The sequence below is a fragment of the Gobius niger genome (assembly GCF_951799975.1).
Source record: "Gobius niger genome assembly, chromosome: 2".
Taxonomy (NCBI): Eukaryota; Metazoa; Chordata; class Actinopteri; order Gobiiformes; family Gobiidae; genus Gobius; species Gobius niger.
Genome location: NC_136853.1, coordinates 31,676,615 through 31,693,291, shown reverse-complemented (window position 1 = coordinate 31,693,291; position 16,677 = coordinate 31,676,615). Strand labels below are relative to the sequence as shown.

The 16,677-nt window shown below is 41.3% G+C and overlaps 3 protein-coding genes across 4 annotated transcripts in view; 1 reads left to right on the top strand and 2 right to left on the bottom strand.

Moving 5' to 3' along the window:
* gnai1 (guanine nucleotide binding protein (G protein), alpha inhibiting activity polypeptide 1) overlaps positions 1–2,464 on the bottom strand; it is a 38,482-nt gene extending 36,018 nt beyond the window's left edge. For both annotated transcript variants that reach the window (XM_079582380.1, XM_079582381.1), the window contains exon 1: positions 2,028–2,464. In XM_079582380.1, coding sequence (XP_079438506.1) covers positions 2,028–2,145 — 118 coding nt within the window. In that variant the 5' untranslated portion in view covers positions 2,146–2,464. The remainder of the gene's footprint in view (positions 1–2,027) is intronic.
* A 2,145-nt stretch (positions 2,465–4,609) lies between these two features.
* cd36 (CD36 molecule (CD36 blood group)) lies at positions 4,610–9,742 on the top strand. Its single transcript, XM_079582828.1, has 12 exons — positions 4,610–4,915; positions 5,227–5,387; positions 5,561–5,705; positions 5,996–6,148; positions 6,223–6,311; positions 6,387–6,436; positions 6,512–6,581; positions 6,718–6,905; positions 8,591–8,709; positions 8,796–8,869; positions 8,949–9,003; positions 9,205–9,742. The coding sequence occupies exons 1-12, from the start codon at positions 4,793–4,795 to the stop codon at positions 9,379–9,381; spliced, it is 1,404 nt and encodes a 467-aa protein (XP_079438954.1). The 5' UTR covers positions 4,610–4,792; the 3' UTR covers positions 9,382–9,742.
* A 3,461-nt stretch (positions 9,743–13,203) lies between these two features.
* Positions 13,204–16,677, bottom strand: part of sema3c (sema domain, immunoglobulin domain (Ig), short basic domain, secreted, (semaphorin) 3C) — a 38,542-nt gene continuing 35,068 nt past the window's right edge. Inside the window, exons 16-18 of the mRNA XM_079582264.1 lie at positions 16,583–16,650; positions 15,781–15,911; positions 13,204–13,833 (exon numbers count right to left, since the gene is read on the bottom strand). Coding sequence (XP_079438390.1) covers positions 13,414–13,833; positions 15,781–15,911; positions 16,583–16,650 — 619 coding nt within the window. The 3' untranslated portion in view covers positions 13,204–13,413. The remainder of the gene's footprint in view (positions 13,834–15,780; positions 15,912–16,582; positions 16,651–16,677) is intronic.

Here is a 16,677-nt window from a genome sequence, read left to right as displayed (position 1 = left end):
AAATAAAAGCCTTATTACACCGAGATTGTCATTATAACAGCCAATTTCTGTGGTTTCTGAAAACCATTACACTCTGGACCAACTGTCCAGGATGTGTACATGTGCTCCACACTGTTTTTAATCCCACGTGATGAAGCGTTTCAAAATAAAGGCCTTATTACACCGAGATTGTCATTATAACAGCCAATTTCTGTAAATACAGTAGGTTTCTGAAAACGATTCAACTCTGGACCAACTGTCCAGGATGTGTACATGTGCTCCACACTGTTTTTAATCCCACGTGATGAAGCGTTTCAAAATAAAGGCCTTATTACACCGAGATTGTCATTATAACAGCCAATTTCTGTGGTTTCTGAAAACCATTACACTCTGGACCAACTATTCAGGACGTGTACATGTGCTCCACACTGTTTTTAATCCCACGTGATGAAGCGTTTCAAAATAAAAGCCTTATTACACCGAGATTGTCATTATAACAGCCAATTTCTGTAAATACAGTAGGTTTCTGAAAACGATTCAACTCTGGACCAACTATCCAGGACGTGTACATGTGCTCCACAGTGTTTTTAATCCCACGTGATGAAGCGTTTCAAAATAAAAGCCTTATTACACCGAGATTGTCATTATAACAGCCAATTTCTGTGGTTTCTGAAAACCATTACACTCTGGACCAACTGTCCAGGATGTGTACATGTGCTCCACACTGTTTTTAATCCCACGTGATGAAGCGTTTCAAAATAAAGGCCTTATTACACCGAGATTGTCATTATAACAGCCAATTTCTGTAAATACAGTAGGTTTCTGAAAACGATTCAACTCTGGACCAACTGTCCAGGATGTGTACATGTGCTCCACAGTGTTTTTAATCCCACGTGATGAAGCTTTTCCAAATAAAACACATTATTACACTGAGATTGTCATTATAACAGCCAATTTCTGTTAATACAGTAGGTTCCTGAAAACCATTACACTCTGGACCAGTTCATAATTTTATGGGAAGGTGACAAGTCTGATTTTCTTTTAGTATTTTTCTTTACCTTTGAACTGAGCATGTCAGATCTAAATATACATGGGTATTGAAATGTGACTTGCTCCATAATGCCTTGCCAATTTAAAGTTAGTGGTCAAAACACAGGTAGACATTTATATTCGAATGTGAAAATGTAATGACAAATAAAGCACCTTGAAATATGTTGCTCAAAATAAGTGCCTCATATGGTGACTTACTGGTTCCATGCTTACATTTTCTGTGTATGATTATGATTATCTATAACTCTTGTTTATTATTCTTATATTGGTAGTTTAATTGACCGTACTTGGTAGCTGGCTTTGGTAACAGGTGGAATTGCGCCCTCTGCTGAACCTAAGTGTCATTGACATTTCTGACGACATGACAAACGTTGTCATAAGAGAAACGACCACAAAGTATATCCAGGCTGGGGGTTATTGAATGCTTTTAAAAGGCCGAATGACGCTATATGACTTTCAATAGACACCCGAAGTGGATTAGACATGCCCATTACCTCTGTGAAAATGTCCTGCAGTTTCTTTATTCTCTTTATTTCATGTGCCTTTCCCTTTTCTTTTTCTAGTGGTTCTGACATCATCCGTACATTTTAAATGGTCACTAAGAATGACACACACTGTCATAACGGACTGTCTTCTCACTTTTGATTGATAGTAGGCTATTTGGCAAGGCGGATGCGCTCTGAAGACAAGGATTTGACGGCGGTTACATGACTGATCAGCTTCTAATTTTGACTCATACCACAAACTGTTGCTGCACTATTACAAGGACCACCGTGCAATTATTTTTATTTGGGCCTATTTCGTTCGCTACATTCCTGGAGGTCACGGTGTGCAATACGAGCGCACCCGCACTTTGGCAAGGCGGATGCGCTCTCAAGACGAGGCTGGCTTGACGGCGGTAGTGCTTCAGTCCTGACTGTCAGGCCGCAGAGGGAGCACACACACACAATAAAGTTCAACACAGCCCATTCGCCCATCTCCTCCTCACTGTTCCTTACCGAGCAGCAGCAGCTTGACCTCCCTGGCCGCCTTCTCCCCGTCGTCTCGCAGATTCCTGTCTATCATCTTACTGCGCTCCACCGCCGCCTTGTCCTCCGTGCTCAGTGTGCATCCCATCTTCGACGGTGTCCTTCAGACCCAGATGGTGTGAGAAGATCTACAATATACACGGACTACCTACATGAAATGGTCCAGCTGCCTTTCCCCGCACACACGCCCTTTTTCAAATGACAATCTATCGCTGCTGGGAAAAAGGAAACTGATTTCTTTTTTTCCTAAATGTAACTCGCTAATCCGCGGTTAAACGAATCTGAGATAGAGCCCTACATACACATAAAAACTATCCAGCCAGCCAAACAATTCCCGATTGTTGCTCTCCCACTCATTTGCCTCCATTCGCCGCTGCAGTGCCACTGCCAGCTCCTCAGGGTAGTGCATATGTGTGACTGTCTGACTGCGCTGCAGAGGCGCGTCCGCTCTGGACCTTCACAATAAAAGCAGTAACACAACCATGGTGTGGGCAGAGGTAAGAGTCAGGGATCTATTATATGGATCTATTATATCCATACAGTATGGGTAGTGCCCGGGTGGTCACGCTTTTATCTTCATTTTGCAGTCCATGGTGTCGCGAGACGATTATTTGTAATGTTTTCCCGAAGTAGATTAAACCACATTACAAATGAAACAACACAAATAAACACAATCTACAATTAGGCCATATTTGAAATGTTTTGACCCTAAAAATGAGTACGAAAGCTGATTACATTTTACTACGGAGATCCTCTGTTACCGTGACTTGACCTATTGCTGTAGGCTTATACATTGTTTCATGCCAGTTTGCAAAAAACACAACAGAATAACGGAAAAACCACAACAAAAAGTGTATTGTTCTCATTAGACGTTGTTTATCCTGCCTATTCTTGATGACATGTGACTGTGCAACACGCAAATGGTGTTTGGCATTCAAATTTCCCACTGTGGTTTTCTCCCTGTGTCATTGTATTTTCATGAGGTGCGTACATGTAAATCTGTTCCCAATGTCCCTCTGTCTTTGAGTCAATAGCCTACATAAACAAACCAATAAATGCACTAATAATTACACTTAGAATAAAGACAGGAAACGTGTCAGAGACGTCACAAAAAATACTACATAAATATATATATATATAGCATTATCATGCATATTATTGTATTGAGACTTTACAATCAATACTAATTCCATCATGGTTTGGTACTAATACTCTGCTCTCCATCAGTGACTTTACTGTTTGGAAATTAAATATTTTATGAAGCATTTTCAGAAGCGTAGTTTTATCTTTTTAGCAGTGTTTTCTCATGTTTGATCCCCCCCCCATTATGTTATTCATGTAAGGCATGGCAATAAGATCTACAACCTCTAGCGTCGAAATGAATTACAGAAATGATTCAATCATTAAAAAAAAGAAAGAAACACATTAAGACATTTTTAAATTTGAAATGTTAAAATCACAACCTGAGTGTTCACATGAACTTTAATTGTATACAAGAGTAAATTATGATTAGAAGTTTGAATAAAAATGGATAAGAATTGGTCAGATTAAATGCTTTTTTGTGTCTAATGACAGTTAATCAGGAATTATGCCATACATTATATTTTATTCTTTGGATGTTTAATATGCAACCTGTTCCTTTAGAAAAGCTGTGTAGCTCAGACCTCTCTTTTTAAATATTCCACCTGTAGAGGCCTCTACTATGTGTCTGAAAACAATGTAAACATCAACAACTATATAGTTTTATAATGTGTCTGCTTTTACAATGCACTGAAGGACAAGACTAACTTTATTCCACAACAAAAAGCCCACATATATGAAATAAAAAAAGTATTTTATACAATATTCATGTTAATATTGGCGTTCTGCTGTGTTGATATGGTCAAAAAAGATCAAGATATAAAAACGGTTGGAAAAGAAATAGAATGATGCTGCTCCCTAGTGGTAGATGACGTACTGGATGTGAAACAAACTAATGACAAAAGGATTTATTTACAAAATGAATCAACCGTTCCTGTAATCAATGCTATAGTGGCTTAACTCACACACTCATTCAGATAACAAATGATATGACCTACATAACCGCTTTTCGTCACACAAGACAAGGAATGTTTTTTGTGTGTGTGTCTTTAGCTGATAAACAATTTTATATGATCAAATCCAAACCAATACTCATTCACTCCGTGTTCTCAAAGCGTGTTGGGTAGAAAATCCTTGCAACGTCTCAAGAAAACTCCTGGTATTTTTATTGTATATCTGCATCGTACATTGACTTAACTATTCGGAAATTAAATGGATGGAAATGTATTATGTAATTAAATAGTAAAAATCACGTCGAGCAGTGAAGGAAAAATCCTGTTATCTGAACGCGTTATCAGCTAAACTGGAGTGATAGCCTTTATCAGTGTCTCAGTGTTGAACTTCAGACTTTCCCCCCGTCTTTATTTAACATGATTTTTATTACATCCACTGGTGCGCCTGTGCCATGCCCCTCTCCTGTACCTGCCTGGCTCAGCTGATCTGCCCTCCACGCTGCTGCTGCTGCTGCTTCTGCTGCTGCTGCTGCTGCTGCCTCCTCCTTGTCCTGCCTCTGTTTCTGCTGCCCCTCTGCCACTACCCAAAAACACGCGCGCACAAGCTGCACAGAGTAGCCCACAGCAGCGACAGAAGGAGCACAGACTGTCAGTGAGGCAGACAGACGGACCCTGGGAGGACAGACGCACGCATACACCACCATGGGATGTTGCAACGCGAGGTGCTGGCTGATCACCGGAGCTGTGTTTGGAGCGGTTGTGGCCATCCTGGGAGGCGTGCTTATTCCTCTGGGAGACCTTGTCATTGAGGGGACAGTGAAGAAGGTATAGGCGTGTTTGTGTCCCGTGTGTCGGTGGTTTTCGGGTGTATCATGACAATGTGAATGTGACATCAAGGTGAATGAGGTGAAGGGTAGATGAGGTTGTGGGAAATGTTGAGGATTTTCTTGATAAGCAAAAGGTCAGCAGAATGCACTTTCTTCAGAGTCAGCAGTGGGGGAAAGTGACAGCGTCTGAAGTGTGGCAGAGGAAACAGAGAGATGTGTATGATGGAACACACCTTTCATGTATTATCACGGCTGCTGGCGTCTTGATCTTGCTGTGTGTGATAAAAATAGCCCGTCTGCTTGGTCTAGGAAGCTGTCATCGAGCCCGGAACGACCGCCTATGACAACTGGGTGGCTACAGGGGCAGTTGTATACCGACAGTTCTGGTTCTTTACCGTGAAAAACCCCGAAGAGGTCATTCAGGATGGGGCAACGCCGGTAGTGGTGGAGAGAGGACCCTTTACGTACAAGTAAGCTCCAAACTCAAAAGAGAGATCATTTTAGGACAGTGTTTGTTATATTCCTTTACTCCCCACAGCTGTAAGCAAAAAGTTAACCAACTGTACACTGTGAACCAAATGAAACTCCATGAAACAGTTTTTTTTTTTTTTGCTGAAATCCATTCTTCTGTGCTGTTTTTTAGGACAAGATACCTCCCTAAACATAACGTCACATTTAACCCCAATCACACGGCGTCTTTCTCGCTGCCCACCGTTGCAACTTTCGAGCCCGGCATGTCTGTGGGGCCGGACGACGAGAAAGTGGTGGTTTTGAACCTGGCTGTCGCTGTAAGTGAGTGTCACTCTACTGTGTGACTTCATTTATCACCCCGCTGCACGCTCCTGCCTACGCTATTAGAATCCGTCTTTGCTTCAAGCCAAAGCAAGAGCCCTTAAATGCCAAGGCCCATATGGCGAGCCTTGCAAACGCCGATTAGGTTACCGCACGGTCTATCCGAGTTGGTTTACAGGAAAATCTGTTGTGATAAAAATAAAAGGGGAAGATCACATTTTAGTATACTTCACTTCATTGAACGACGGCGTCATCAGTTGAATAATGGCTCTGTCTTCTGTTACAGGGAGCTTACTCACTTGTACCAAAAGTGTTGCACATTGCTTTGGAGGGCATGATCAAGTCCAGCAACTCGTCACTTTTCCACAGCCGTTCGGTCAAAGAGCTGCTCTGGGGCTACACCGACCCGCTGCTGAAAGACACCGTGTCATTGTTTGAAGTAAATATTATTGTCAGTCAAAAGAGTTGTCAAAACGGCAACAGCAATTAAAAGCATCATTTGTGATTTATTAGAACGGAACGTATGATGGTCCCTATAATGTGTTCACGGGGAAAGATGACATCTCAAAAGTGGCAACGATTGAAAGCTATAAAGGAGAAAGGTGAACCGTACCAGGAAGTTGTCTGACTTGACCTAAATTGTAATGATACAACTTATAACTATATTTTGTCTATAGAGAACTTACTTATTGGGATGACCCCTACTGTGATATGATCAATGGGACAGGTTGGTACACAACAAAAAAACTAAAATAAGAAATTTGCTTTTCAGATGATTAACCCGTCTGTTAATTTTCTCCAGATGCTTCCTCATTTGCACCGTTTGTTGACAAGACGAAGCCACTTTATTTCTTCTCGTCAGACATTTGCAGGTGAGTAAACACATCATTCACGTGCTGCACACTCTTCAATGGCCACAAGAGGGCAGTGCAGAGTAACAATTACAGAGCCCTGTCATCACCGTTGGCATGGTGATAGATTCGTCACAGGTTTTTGTCTTGCCCTCAGATCTGTGTCAGCGAGCTATATGAGGAGTTATTCCCTGAAAGGCATCACGGTTTACAGATATTCTCTCCTGCCCTCCACCCTGGCCTCCCCTTATGACAACCCAGAGAACTTCTGCTACTGCAAGAACGCTGATGTCACCAAGGACTGCACTATGGCGGGTGTCCTGGACATCAGTAGCTGCCAACAGGGTCGGTTAGCATCATATATTGCTCATTTCTTTTTTTTTCTTCTTTTTTTTCATGTATGCATTTATTTCAAGCAGCAGCACAAAGAATACAAGGCAGACAACAATCTGCATTTAAACGCAATGATCAATCGTGCCTTAAAGGAATGGGCCAACGTTTTTCCATACTGGGATATGTTCTTACCTGAGCTTCGACGAGTTGATGCGTACCTATCTGGTCTATGTGCGTGCGCTCAGTCAGAGCAAAGATGTTGCTAGCATTTAGCCTCACTTACTCTCCGCTATGGGGCCAAACGGGGGTTAAGTTAGAAGCGACCAAACTCTTCCACTTTTGCCCTATTTAAAGCAGTAACTTGTTTACCATAATAAATTATTTTCGGGGGGTTAATGGGCTATATGCACAGTGACCCCACGTGATTTCCGCCTGGACAGTCAGCCAGAGGCTGTCCTTCCTGTCTGTCATCTCTTCCCATTAAAAATTAGCAGGTCCCACAGAAATGAAGCAATAGCTTAAGATTTGGTAAAGGACAGCGAGTAAAAGTTCGGATGTGGCTGGAGCAGGTTAAAAAATATTACGTGAGACGTAACGACTTCACTGGAAGAAACTCCGTGTTCATAACGGTGGATGTTTTTGTCTTGAAGCTAACGCGGCTAACAAAATAAAAAATAAAACTAGCGCAAAGTTTTGAACGAGCCAGCGCAAAAAAGAATCGTCCTGTTAGTAGTTTAAATAATATTTACTTGTTTACATGTTATATTATCATTTTTCAACACTAGCCTTTAGCTCTAAGATAAAAGCTCCTACCTTACGACAGCTGGCGTTTCCTTTGGGTGCTGGATTCACAGCGAACATGATGTTTGTAATACGTTGCTGTGACTGTCCATCAGTAACTCGTTGTCCTTAACCAGATCCTGAGCTATCGCTATTTTTGTGTGGGAACCTGCTAATTGTGAACGTAAACGACCAGCGACAGGAAGTGCTGCGTCTGGCTGACTGTCCAGGAAGACGTCACGTGGGGAAACTGTGCATATAGCCCATACAAGTGTTAATGGGATGATTGGGGGAGGGGGGGGGGGGGTTTCATCTCCCCCTGGTGTCTCTGGCCAGAAAAAGAACACAATTGCAACTTCGCTGCCTACAGGTCGGAGAAACCAATACACACTAATAGAATCACAAAGAAGAAGCTAGCAGGCTAACGGGCAAAGCTAACTGTGGACTGGCGCCATTTAAACAGTATTTACAGCCAAATTTGAGTGAAAAAAATGATCTCCATTGTGTAATTGGATGTACAATATCCCGCTCTCCCTTTGTCTTTTCTGTCAGTGTAGTATTAACATTCACGGACAATTAATGAGTAAAAAAGGAGAGGCTGAATGCTAACAACACCTTTGTCTTTTTCCGTGACTGAGCGCACGCACAAAGACCAGACAGGTACGCATCAACTCGTCTAAGCTCAGGTGAGAACATATCTCAGGAAGGAAAAACGGTGACATGTTCCTTTAAGGGGAGTGGGAAGAAGAAGAAGAGTGTTTTGAGTATAGAGCATTGATTGACTATATTGTTTAGCATATTTGTTTGAAGGTTGTGGCTTTGGGTCATGCCACGGTCTAGGCTTACTGTTTCAAGCCATTATTAAGTGACTGGTTGTATACCTACGTCGGTTACTATCCCAATATTTTTTTGAATAGGAAAACCAATCTACATCTCCCTGCCACACTTCCTGTTTGCAAGCCCCTCACTGAGAGAACAAGTTCAGGGCCTCAGCCCCAACGAAAAGCATCATGAGACCTTCCTGGATGTGGAGCCGGTCAGAATCATATTTGCATTTTGTGGTTATAGTTTGATCACTGTTTCAATTTTGTTGTTTTCATCATTGTCTATGTTTCTCTTCAGACAACAGGATTTACACTTAACTTTGCCAAGAGAATCCAAGTCAATATGATGTATGGGCCATCAAATGTCATCACGTAAGCTGAACTTGAGGTTATTTGATGAAGACAAAAGAACATTCAGTATTTAGTACACAACTTTTACTTTTTCTTGTAGGGTGCTTAAAAAAGTAAAGGATTTTACAATATTCCCGATTGTCTGGATGAATGAGGTAAGAAATTGATGAGAAATGAACATTTGACAAGAAAAATAAGTACTTTTACATCAAGGGAACTATTCACTGTAGAAATGTGTGTATACAGGTCTTTACAGTGTTTCATGCCACATACATTCTTTAGTACACACCCTTAAGAAGCAACAATAATCTTTTTCTTCTTTGTTTTCCTTTTACGCTCGTGTCTTGTTCCTACAGACGGCTATGCTGGATGATGCCACAGCTGACTTGTTGAAGGAGGAGCTTGTGTCCCGGATCGAGCTCCTGGCCACTGTGCAGCAGACCTTGCTCGGTGTAGGGCTGGCCATCTTCATTGTGTGCTTGATTTCATACTGCTGTGTCAGAAGGAGCGCAAACCAAGGCAAGATGGCGTGAGAGGAATTTGCCAATGCGCACAACACTGGTGCACTTGAGCTGCTACTAAACATCGAGCCTCTTGATGTAGACTTGCACTTTTTGTAACCTAAAAATTATTTATAAGGCCATACACTTTCTTTGATACTGTGATTTTGTAAAACCTACAGAGGTATATTGTTCCTTTGCTGGGTTTTATTTGGGGAAGCCATTATTACACTGTAAAGCTCAATCAGGGAAGCATTAGCAAATGGGTGCCCATTTACTGTCAGGTAAAAAAAATGCTTTAGGTACTTCTGTACAAACGACAATTTGTGCAATACTCTGTGAACAATGGAATATTCAAAATTAAACTATACTGGACAGAAACAAGCTGACTTTTCTTTCTTTTTTTTTGGAGGTGTGATCATTTGAAGAGCACATGAAAATCATCTCTAGAAAACGAATGTGTGATGAGGACTTTAATCTTCAGGCACAGGCCAAAAAAGAACACTTTAATGTGTCGTTCTTTTCTTCAGGATGAGACGTTTACTTAGAGAAACAGGAGCGCAACAAACCTAACTCATCCACTCTTGACTGTAGAAGCAGTTGGACGCTGCAGCCTCATTATTATGCATGTTTGCTTAAAGCAGTACTAAGTAACTTGTTTACCTTAATAAATCCTTTTCATAGTCCCTCTGGAGATAATACAAGTGTTAAAGTGTTAATGGGATGATTTGGGGGTCTTTCATCTCCTCCTGGTGTCTCTGGCCAGAAAACCACACTTGCTGCTTTCCCTGCTCCGGCCTGCCAATACACACTAATGGAATCACGAAGAAGACACTAACAGGCTAATGGGCAAAGCTTACTGTGGGCCACTTTAGCAGTATTTACCAGAGATATCATATAATAAAGACTAGATGTCTCAAGGCGGAGTAACTTCCGGTATAACCGGCGGCCATCTTGCCACAGGGAAGCTTTCTGGCGAGCTCAAGTAAGTGAGTCTTCAGCACGAACACAAATCCTCTTATCTCGCTGAAATCGTGACGGATTTACAGTTTGGTTTCTTACCAACGTTACTAACGTGGCTATAATTCTGAATGCTGGAACATGTTGATTATGTTCATGTTCATATGTATGCAGCGTCATAACTATCTCTGATGTTTATAACAAACCAAACCTTTTGAAAAATTGGTAGAAAAGCAAGTTATGGTTATTTAAAAAGTACATGCACCATTAGACACAATGTTACGAGTGAGCGAGCGCCCTGTGGCAAAATGGCCGCCGTGTGCGAACGTCAACCTCCATTGGCCTGCAGCGCATACGAGACAGCTAGCCTTTATTATATGATATCTATGGAATTTATAGCCAAGTTTGAGTGAAAAAAAAATCTCCTTTGTGTAATTGGATGTACAATATCCCTCTCTCCCTTTGTCTTTTCTGTCAGCTTAGTATTTACTCTCACGGACAATTAAGGAGTAAAAAAATGCAACATGCTACGACATCTGCAATGGCGCTTATAGCCTCTAGGGCAGGGGTGTCAAATATACAGCCCGCGGGTTGATTAAATCCGGCCCCTGCCCTGTAGAGCATGAATTCCAGAGTATGTAAAAAAAATCCCTGTGCGGAATTATGATTTTTTAAAGAATAACCATATTGCTCATTCTAGCCACTAGGGGGCATTACATTTTTTTTTTTTAAAAAGGAAAGAGTTCCACACGTGTCCAGCAGAGGGCACTGGCATAATAACAGCTCAGGATATGAACAACACATTACATAGCCACATGGTAAATGGACAGTCTGCCCCAGGGCGGCTGTGGCTTCAAATACAACTTACCACCACTGAGTGTGGAGTGAATGAATAATGACTATGTAGCACATTGAGGAACTTGTGACACAGGCTTGTAAAGTGCAATACAAGTGTAAGACGTTGTTATTAATGAAGCTACAGTCAATTTGGGTCTTTGACCAAATAACAGCTCATTATTATTCATTTATTGGAAACATTTTCTCTATCATGTGCGGCCTGCGACCCGCCGTGGGAGCTCAATTTCGGCCCGCGACCCACAATGACACCCCTGCTCTAGGGGCATGAGGTACAGCTTTAATTGTATTGTGATGCATTTCAATAGAATATTTTGTCCCAGCCCGCACAGAAATGGATAATTCCACAGAAGAAAGATTGAATATAGATATGGCAACTGTCCTATTACTAAATATCACAAAGCAGTGCAGGGCAAAGGGTAAAGGTTCACTCTTTTCACATGAAAGAAGCAGTGTCATTATGAGTGAAATGATTGGAAATAGTGTCGCGTATGTAACAAATAATGTTACATCATGTCTGCCAAGAAAAGTAAAGTCATGTAGATCTGCTTTAATTCAGGACTAATCTCTCCGTCCAAAGAACCTGATCCCGCTCTGCTAAACAAACCTCTCCTGTGTAAGCACTGGTCAGGATTTATTCAACTTCCTCCTCAACTGCAGTGGTCTATAAATCAAAACCACAGCGGTGAGAGGCGACCAGAGGGTGATTACTCTGTGATGTGAATGGGGCCGGAGTGCTCGACTGAGACAACAGTGTTTCTCGCAGCAGGGGGCTGCTCTTGAGTTTTATGGTTTTTTAATGACCCTCAGCGCTATTGGGTTACTTTGATTTTTACCGTTGCCTCCGATTCCCCGATTGCTCACATACAAGGCAAGGCTTCACTCACTTTGTAGACGGGTTTGTGACTAAAAATGTGCCTTAAATGTGTAAAAAGGAACGAGTAAAGGAGTCAAGAATAAGCATTTGCTACAACTTCTTTGTGCATCAGTTGTAAATGTTGTAAATATGTCTGATTGCATTTGTTCTTGTCAAATAAATCAATTAATAAAGTTTGGTAAGGGACGCATTTAGACTCCTGTAGGATGGACAGTTCAAGAAATTATGATTAACGATAAAGGTATCATAAATTTCCCTTGGCCTCGTCTACTAAAACCAGAACATACATTAACAACATAGGCTGAGTTAGATACAGGAAATGGTTAGTTTTAATGATATTAATAAATAGAAATAAAAGCCATGAAGCTTTACACATTGCATGAAGAATGTAACATGATGTTGAGCATGTAAACACTACAGCTCTGCTCTTTGCAGAGATTGTCAGAGTTAGTGACACTATGTACAACAAAAAACACAATAAACACAGATAAACAAACACATTTTTACAAAACATGTTAAATTAAAACCACAACTGTACAACAAAAACAACTCTATCTACATTTGGTATGCTCCATAAAGTGTATTCACATTGATCAAATATTAATGGCACTGACTGTGCTCTATACGACCAACCAGGACAAATGCATTGCACAAATGGAGCTTGTTAGTTTACGGTTAACATTGGTATGCAGAGAACTGTAATTCTACATTACAATGCAGTAAAATCAAACACAATTTGCATTTCTGTCTATTAACTGAGGGCTCTGATGACAACTTTGGATTGTACAGCAGGTGTTTTACATTGAGGCACACTCTCTCATGTGCCACTCTCTGTGTTTATATTGCCTTAAAATGTGCATGCAGTCCGATCTTTAAACTGCAGAATATTAAGAAAACACTTCTCGGAAACGGAATTTCATTTCTGTGACAGAGATTTGGTGTTCGGTTCAAAGAATCTCCAGTGATTTATTCTAATAGATGCTGGCTCAAACATGCAGGTACCTACTGATTCAATGCAGTTTTGTCCTGCTCAATCTACGTTAAGGCCGTAGCTGAAACATTGCTATGTTGTGGTGTCAGTCGTCCCCATGAGTGAAATAGAAAAACAATGAATGTAATTAGTTGTTAAATGAAAGCAAACAGCAACGTTTCTATTCATGAAGTGATATTTGTCAAATATGTGTATGTATACTATTTTTTTAACTACACATTAAACCACATGAAGTGTTTTACATTCCATTATATTCCAATTTTGTGAAAAATAACTTTATATCACAGTTGTCTGGTCAAAGGTCATGCGTTCAAGAAGCTGTAAACTAAACAACTATGTCCTGTAGCGTGCATCGCATTGCAGTTCAAGGTGACCAAGTTTCTCAGTCTTCTGGCAAGTCAAAACGTCGATTGCGGCTCTTCCTGCGGTCCAGCAGTGGCTTGAGTTTGGCCAGGTCTCCTCTCAGAGGCCCGGGGGGTGGAGGCTGCTTCTGTCTTTGCTGGAGATGTTTCTGCTCTCGCCTCTCCTTACAGAACTGCTGAACCGCCATGCTCTCTGCTGGGCTGAAGGCTGACAGGAGGACCTTGGGGTGCACAGAGCTGGCCCAGGCCCAGGGAGACTGCTGTTTGTCAGTCAGCAGCCCCACCAGAGCCTCGCTCAGCACACGGAGGCGGATCTTAGCCACTGTGCGTTTGAAGTTGTTCTCTGTGGTGAGGCAGTAGTACAGGCCCTGGTCAGAGAGCTGCACAGAGCGGATCAGGAGGCCATGCTCCGTGGACACGACACGGTCACTCAGCTTCACCTGTAGGATGGACAGTTCAAGAAATTATGATTAACGATAAAGGTATCATCTTGAAAGTGTAGTGTCTTTCAAACAGCAGTTATGTAAATCCAACTCTGAAATTTCACAATCATTTGTATAAAATTATATGGCCTTTTATTTATTCACATATTTACTTCTTTATTTATTTATCCTTTACAAACATTATGAGAGGGCCCATTGAGTGAACACTGTGAAACAAAATATATTCATTAATTTAAATTAATTTAATTTAATGTCATTTAATTTAATTGCTTCAATGACAAGCATCTCTCTTTAGAAGACCATGTAGTCTATGTAGTTTCCCTGAGACTTGCCCTGTCTGGGCTAATATCTGGGTGACACGGTGGAGCAGCGATTAGAGCTCGTACCGCACAGCTAGAAGGTTCCCACCAGGACGGGGCCTTTTAGTTTGAAATTTGCATGTTCTCCCCGTGCCTGCGTCGGTTTCTTCCAGGCAATCCGGTTTCCCCTACCACTAAAAGCATGGCTTGTTTACATGCATGTATCCATGTATGTTCATAAACATGCACTGTCCTGAAATGAACACATAAACAACTAAATATCTCAACCTGGACTCAACTATTGATTGAGACTCTGATATTTCACATATGTTGCAGCGCCTTATGAGCCGAGCCGAGGCCACTCTAGTTTTCAGCTGTATATTTCAGTGTTAGTTAGGTCCACCTTCACATCAGCCCCTGACAACGATCAGCTGTTTGAGGAACCTCTTCCCGTGACAACAGCCATCAAACAATCAAAGCTCTGTCACTGCGGCGACACGCACACATGCATGCTTCCCCTGTTACGCCGAGGTCATTTCTCTCTAGTGGCTAAAAACAGTGAGGATGACGACCATCGGCATACGGAGACAAAGGCTTTACTGCGCAGCAGGCAGAGAGAGAGGAGCAGAGGAAAACCACCTCGGTGATATAAAATTGATCCATTTTGCCTTGTCAGTACTAGTATAGAGTATTAGACTATTCCATCTGTCGTCTTGTCTTCATTTATGCACCTGCACATCTGTAACAATCCCGCTGTTGCTCTATGTCAAATTGTTGTCATCTTATCCTATTTTACTTTTTATTTTTTATTTTTTATTTTTATATTCTTTTTGCAAAGACCCAAAACAAGAACAAAATCCAAATTAATGTATGACGTATACTTAAGATACTTTAAAACCCAATTTGCCAGCCTAAAAAAGACTTAAGAAGCTGATTTCTTCTTGAATTTGATATAAATGTTGGTAAATATACTTTAACATCGGTGCTGTTTACATTTTTTATCAACACTTGGTCCGTGCCCCATGTAACATGTTAATAAATAGCCAACTTCAATAATACTTTACTAATTGAAAGATACACTTCATATCTTCTGCATATAATAGAATAATTATTGTTCACCGTGGAACATGCTCTCTCCCATTCGGTTTATGTATATTGTGGGTTATCTATATTGCTCCTGCTGTAAAAGGAGGCCTCATATACAGTATATTTGTACAATACTTCCTCATTGACAGTTCAGTTATTGGTCAGGCTCTGTATGAGCTGAATCAGCCTCATTATCAGGACTTCACGTGATACGAGGGAGCGACCAATGGTGTGAGATTATTCATTATGTTTAAAATGTGATGTTACATTTAAACCAGTAAAAAGCTCCCATAACACTGAGGACATTTATCACCAGAGATGTCTTCCCCCCCTCCCATTTATTTTAATATCATACGTCCTGATGAGGAAAGATTATAGTGAATAATGGCAGACAAATATTGTTGTTCTCTTGAGACTGGAACAAACCCCTTTGCCAATATTGCACATTTTGCCATTTAAAAGCATTTCAAGATGTAAATAAATATTGTATCAACAATCAAATAAAGTGGCCAGTGAGTGTGTGTTTCTGTGTAGTGGTGACTTGACATGCATTACACACCTCTTTCCTCCTATCATTGTCCCTCTGGATTAGCCAGCGGATGGAGGCCTGAGGGGACTTGGGAATGCACTCCAGAAAGGTGGTGTTGTTTTTCACGCCGTACTGCATCATCTCTGCTGCGTTCCTGTAGGCTGTGGAGTCAAGAGAGACAGTCAGAGTCACACGTCATCCGCTGACAAACCGCGACAGATGGACGCTTTATTCTGCCCCAAAGTCCCAGCAGCCTCAGTATGAAATGTTGACACAAAAGCTTTGGCAAACACCTGCGTTGAATATGAAATTGCCACATTTTTTACAGGCAAACAAACAGGAGAATGCACCACATCAACCTGTTTTGGTTAGAGTCACTGTATTGCTTTTGTTGTTGCTGGATTATTGCCCAGTTATGCGTGCAACAGAGATATGGTTAATTAGGCGTAATGACCATATGCATGGATCCGCTGTTTCCCCTGTTTCCCGGGAGCCCAGGGGAATAAATCCTTTGGTCTCATGATGGTCAGGCAAATTTTGGAAACCTGCTTTACCTCAGGACTAGTGAGTGTTAATGACCAACACCCCTACTTCTGTCTAGACACAATATATTGATTCAATTTACACATACTTGATCACAAGCTACAATACTATGTTTTGTTCCAGCATTAAGAGTACAGGATTGTGACTGCTCCTGAAGGAATACTCAATCAATGCAGTAAAGAGAACATGCAACAGTGAGCAGACAATTGAAAACAATTCAACATGTTTGGCTTGGAGTAGCTGTAGCAAGCAGAAGCAAATGATAGTGAAGCCATGTTGCTTGCTGTACCTTTCAGATTAAATCCTCTGCACTGGGTAAGTGGATTTCCATGAATGATATCTTGCCTCCTGCTCCTCCTAAAAATAAACACAAGTGAAATTTAA

Excerpts from the sequence above, each read along its gene's own strand:
- cd36 (XM_079582828.1), top strand. The coding sequence starts at position 4,793 with ATGGGATGTTGCAACGCGAGGTGCTGGCTGATCACCGGAGCTGTGTTT. Across the intron at positions 8,710-8,795 it reads CCTTCCTGGATGTGGAGCCG|ACAACAGGATTTACACTTAA; the intron begins GTCAGAATCATA and ends GTTTCTCTTCAG. Across the intron at positions 9,004-9,204 it reads CGATTGTCTGGATGAATGAG|ACGGCTATGCTGGATGATGC; the intron begins GTAAGAAATTGA and ends TTGTTCCTACAG.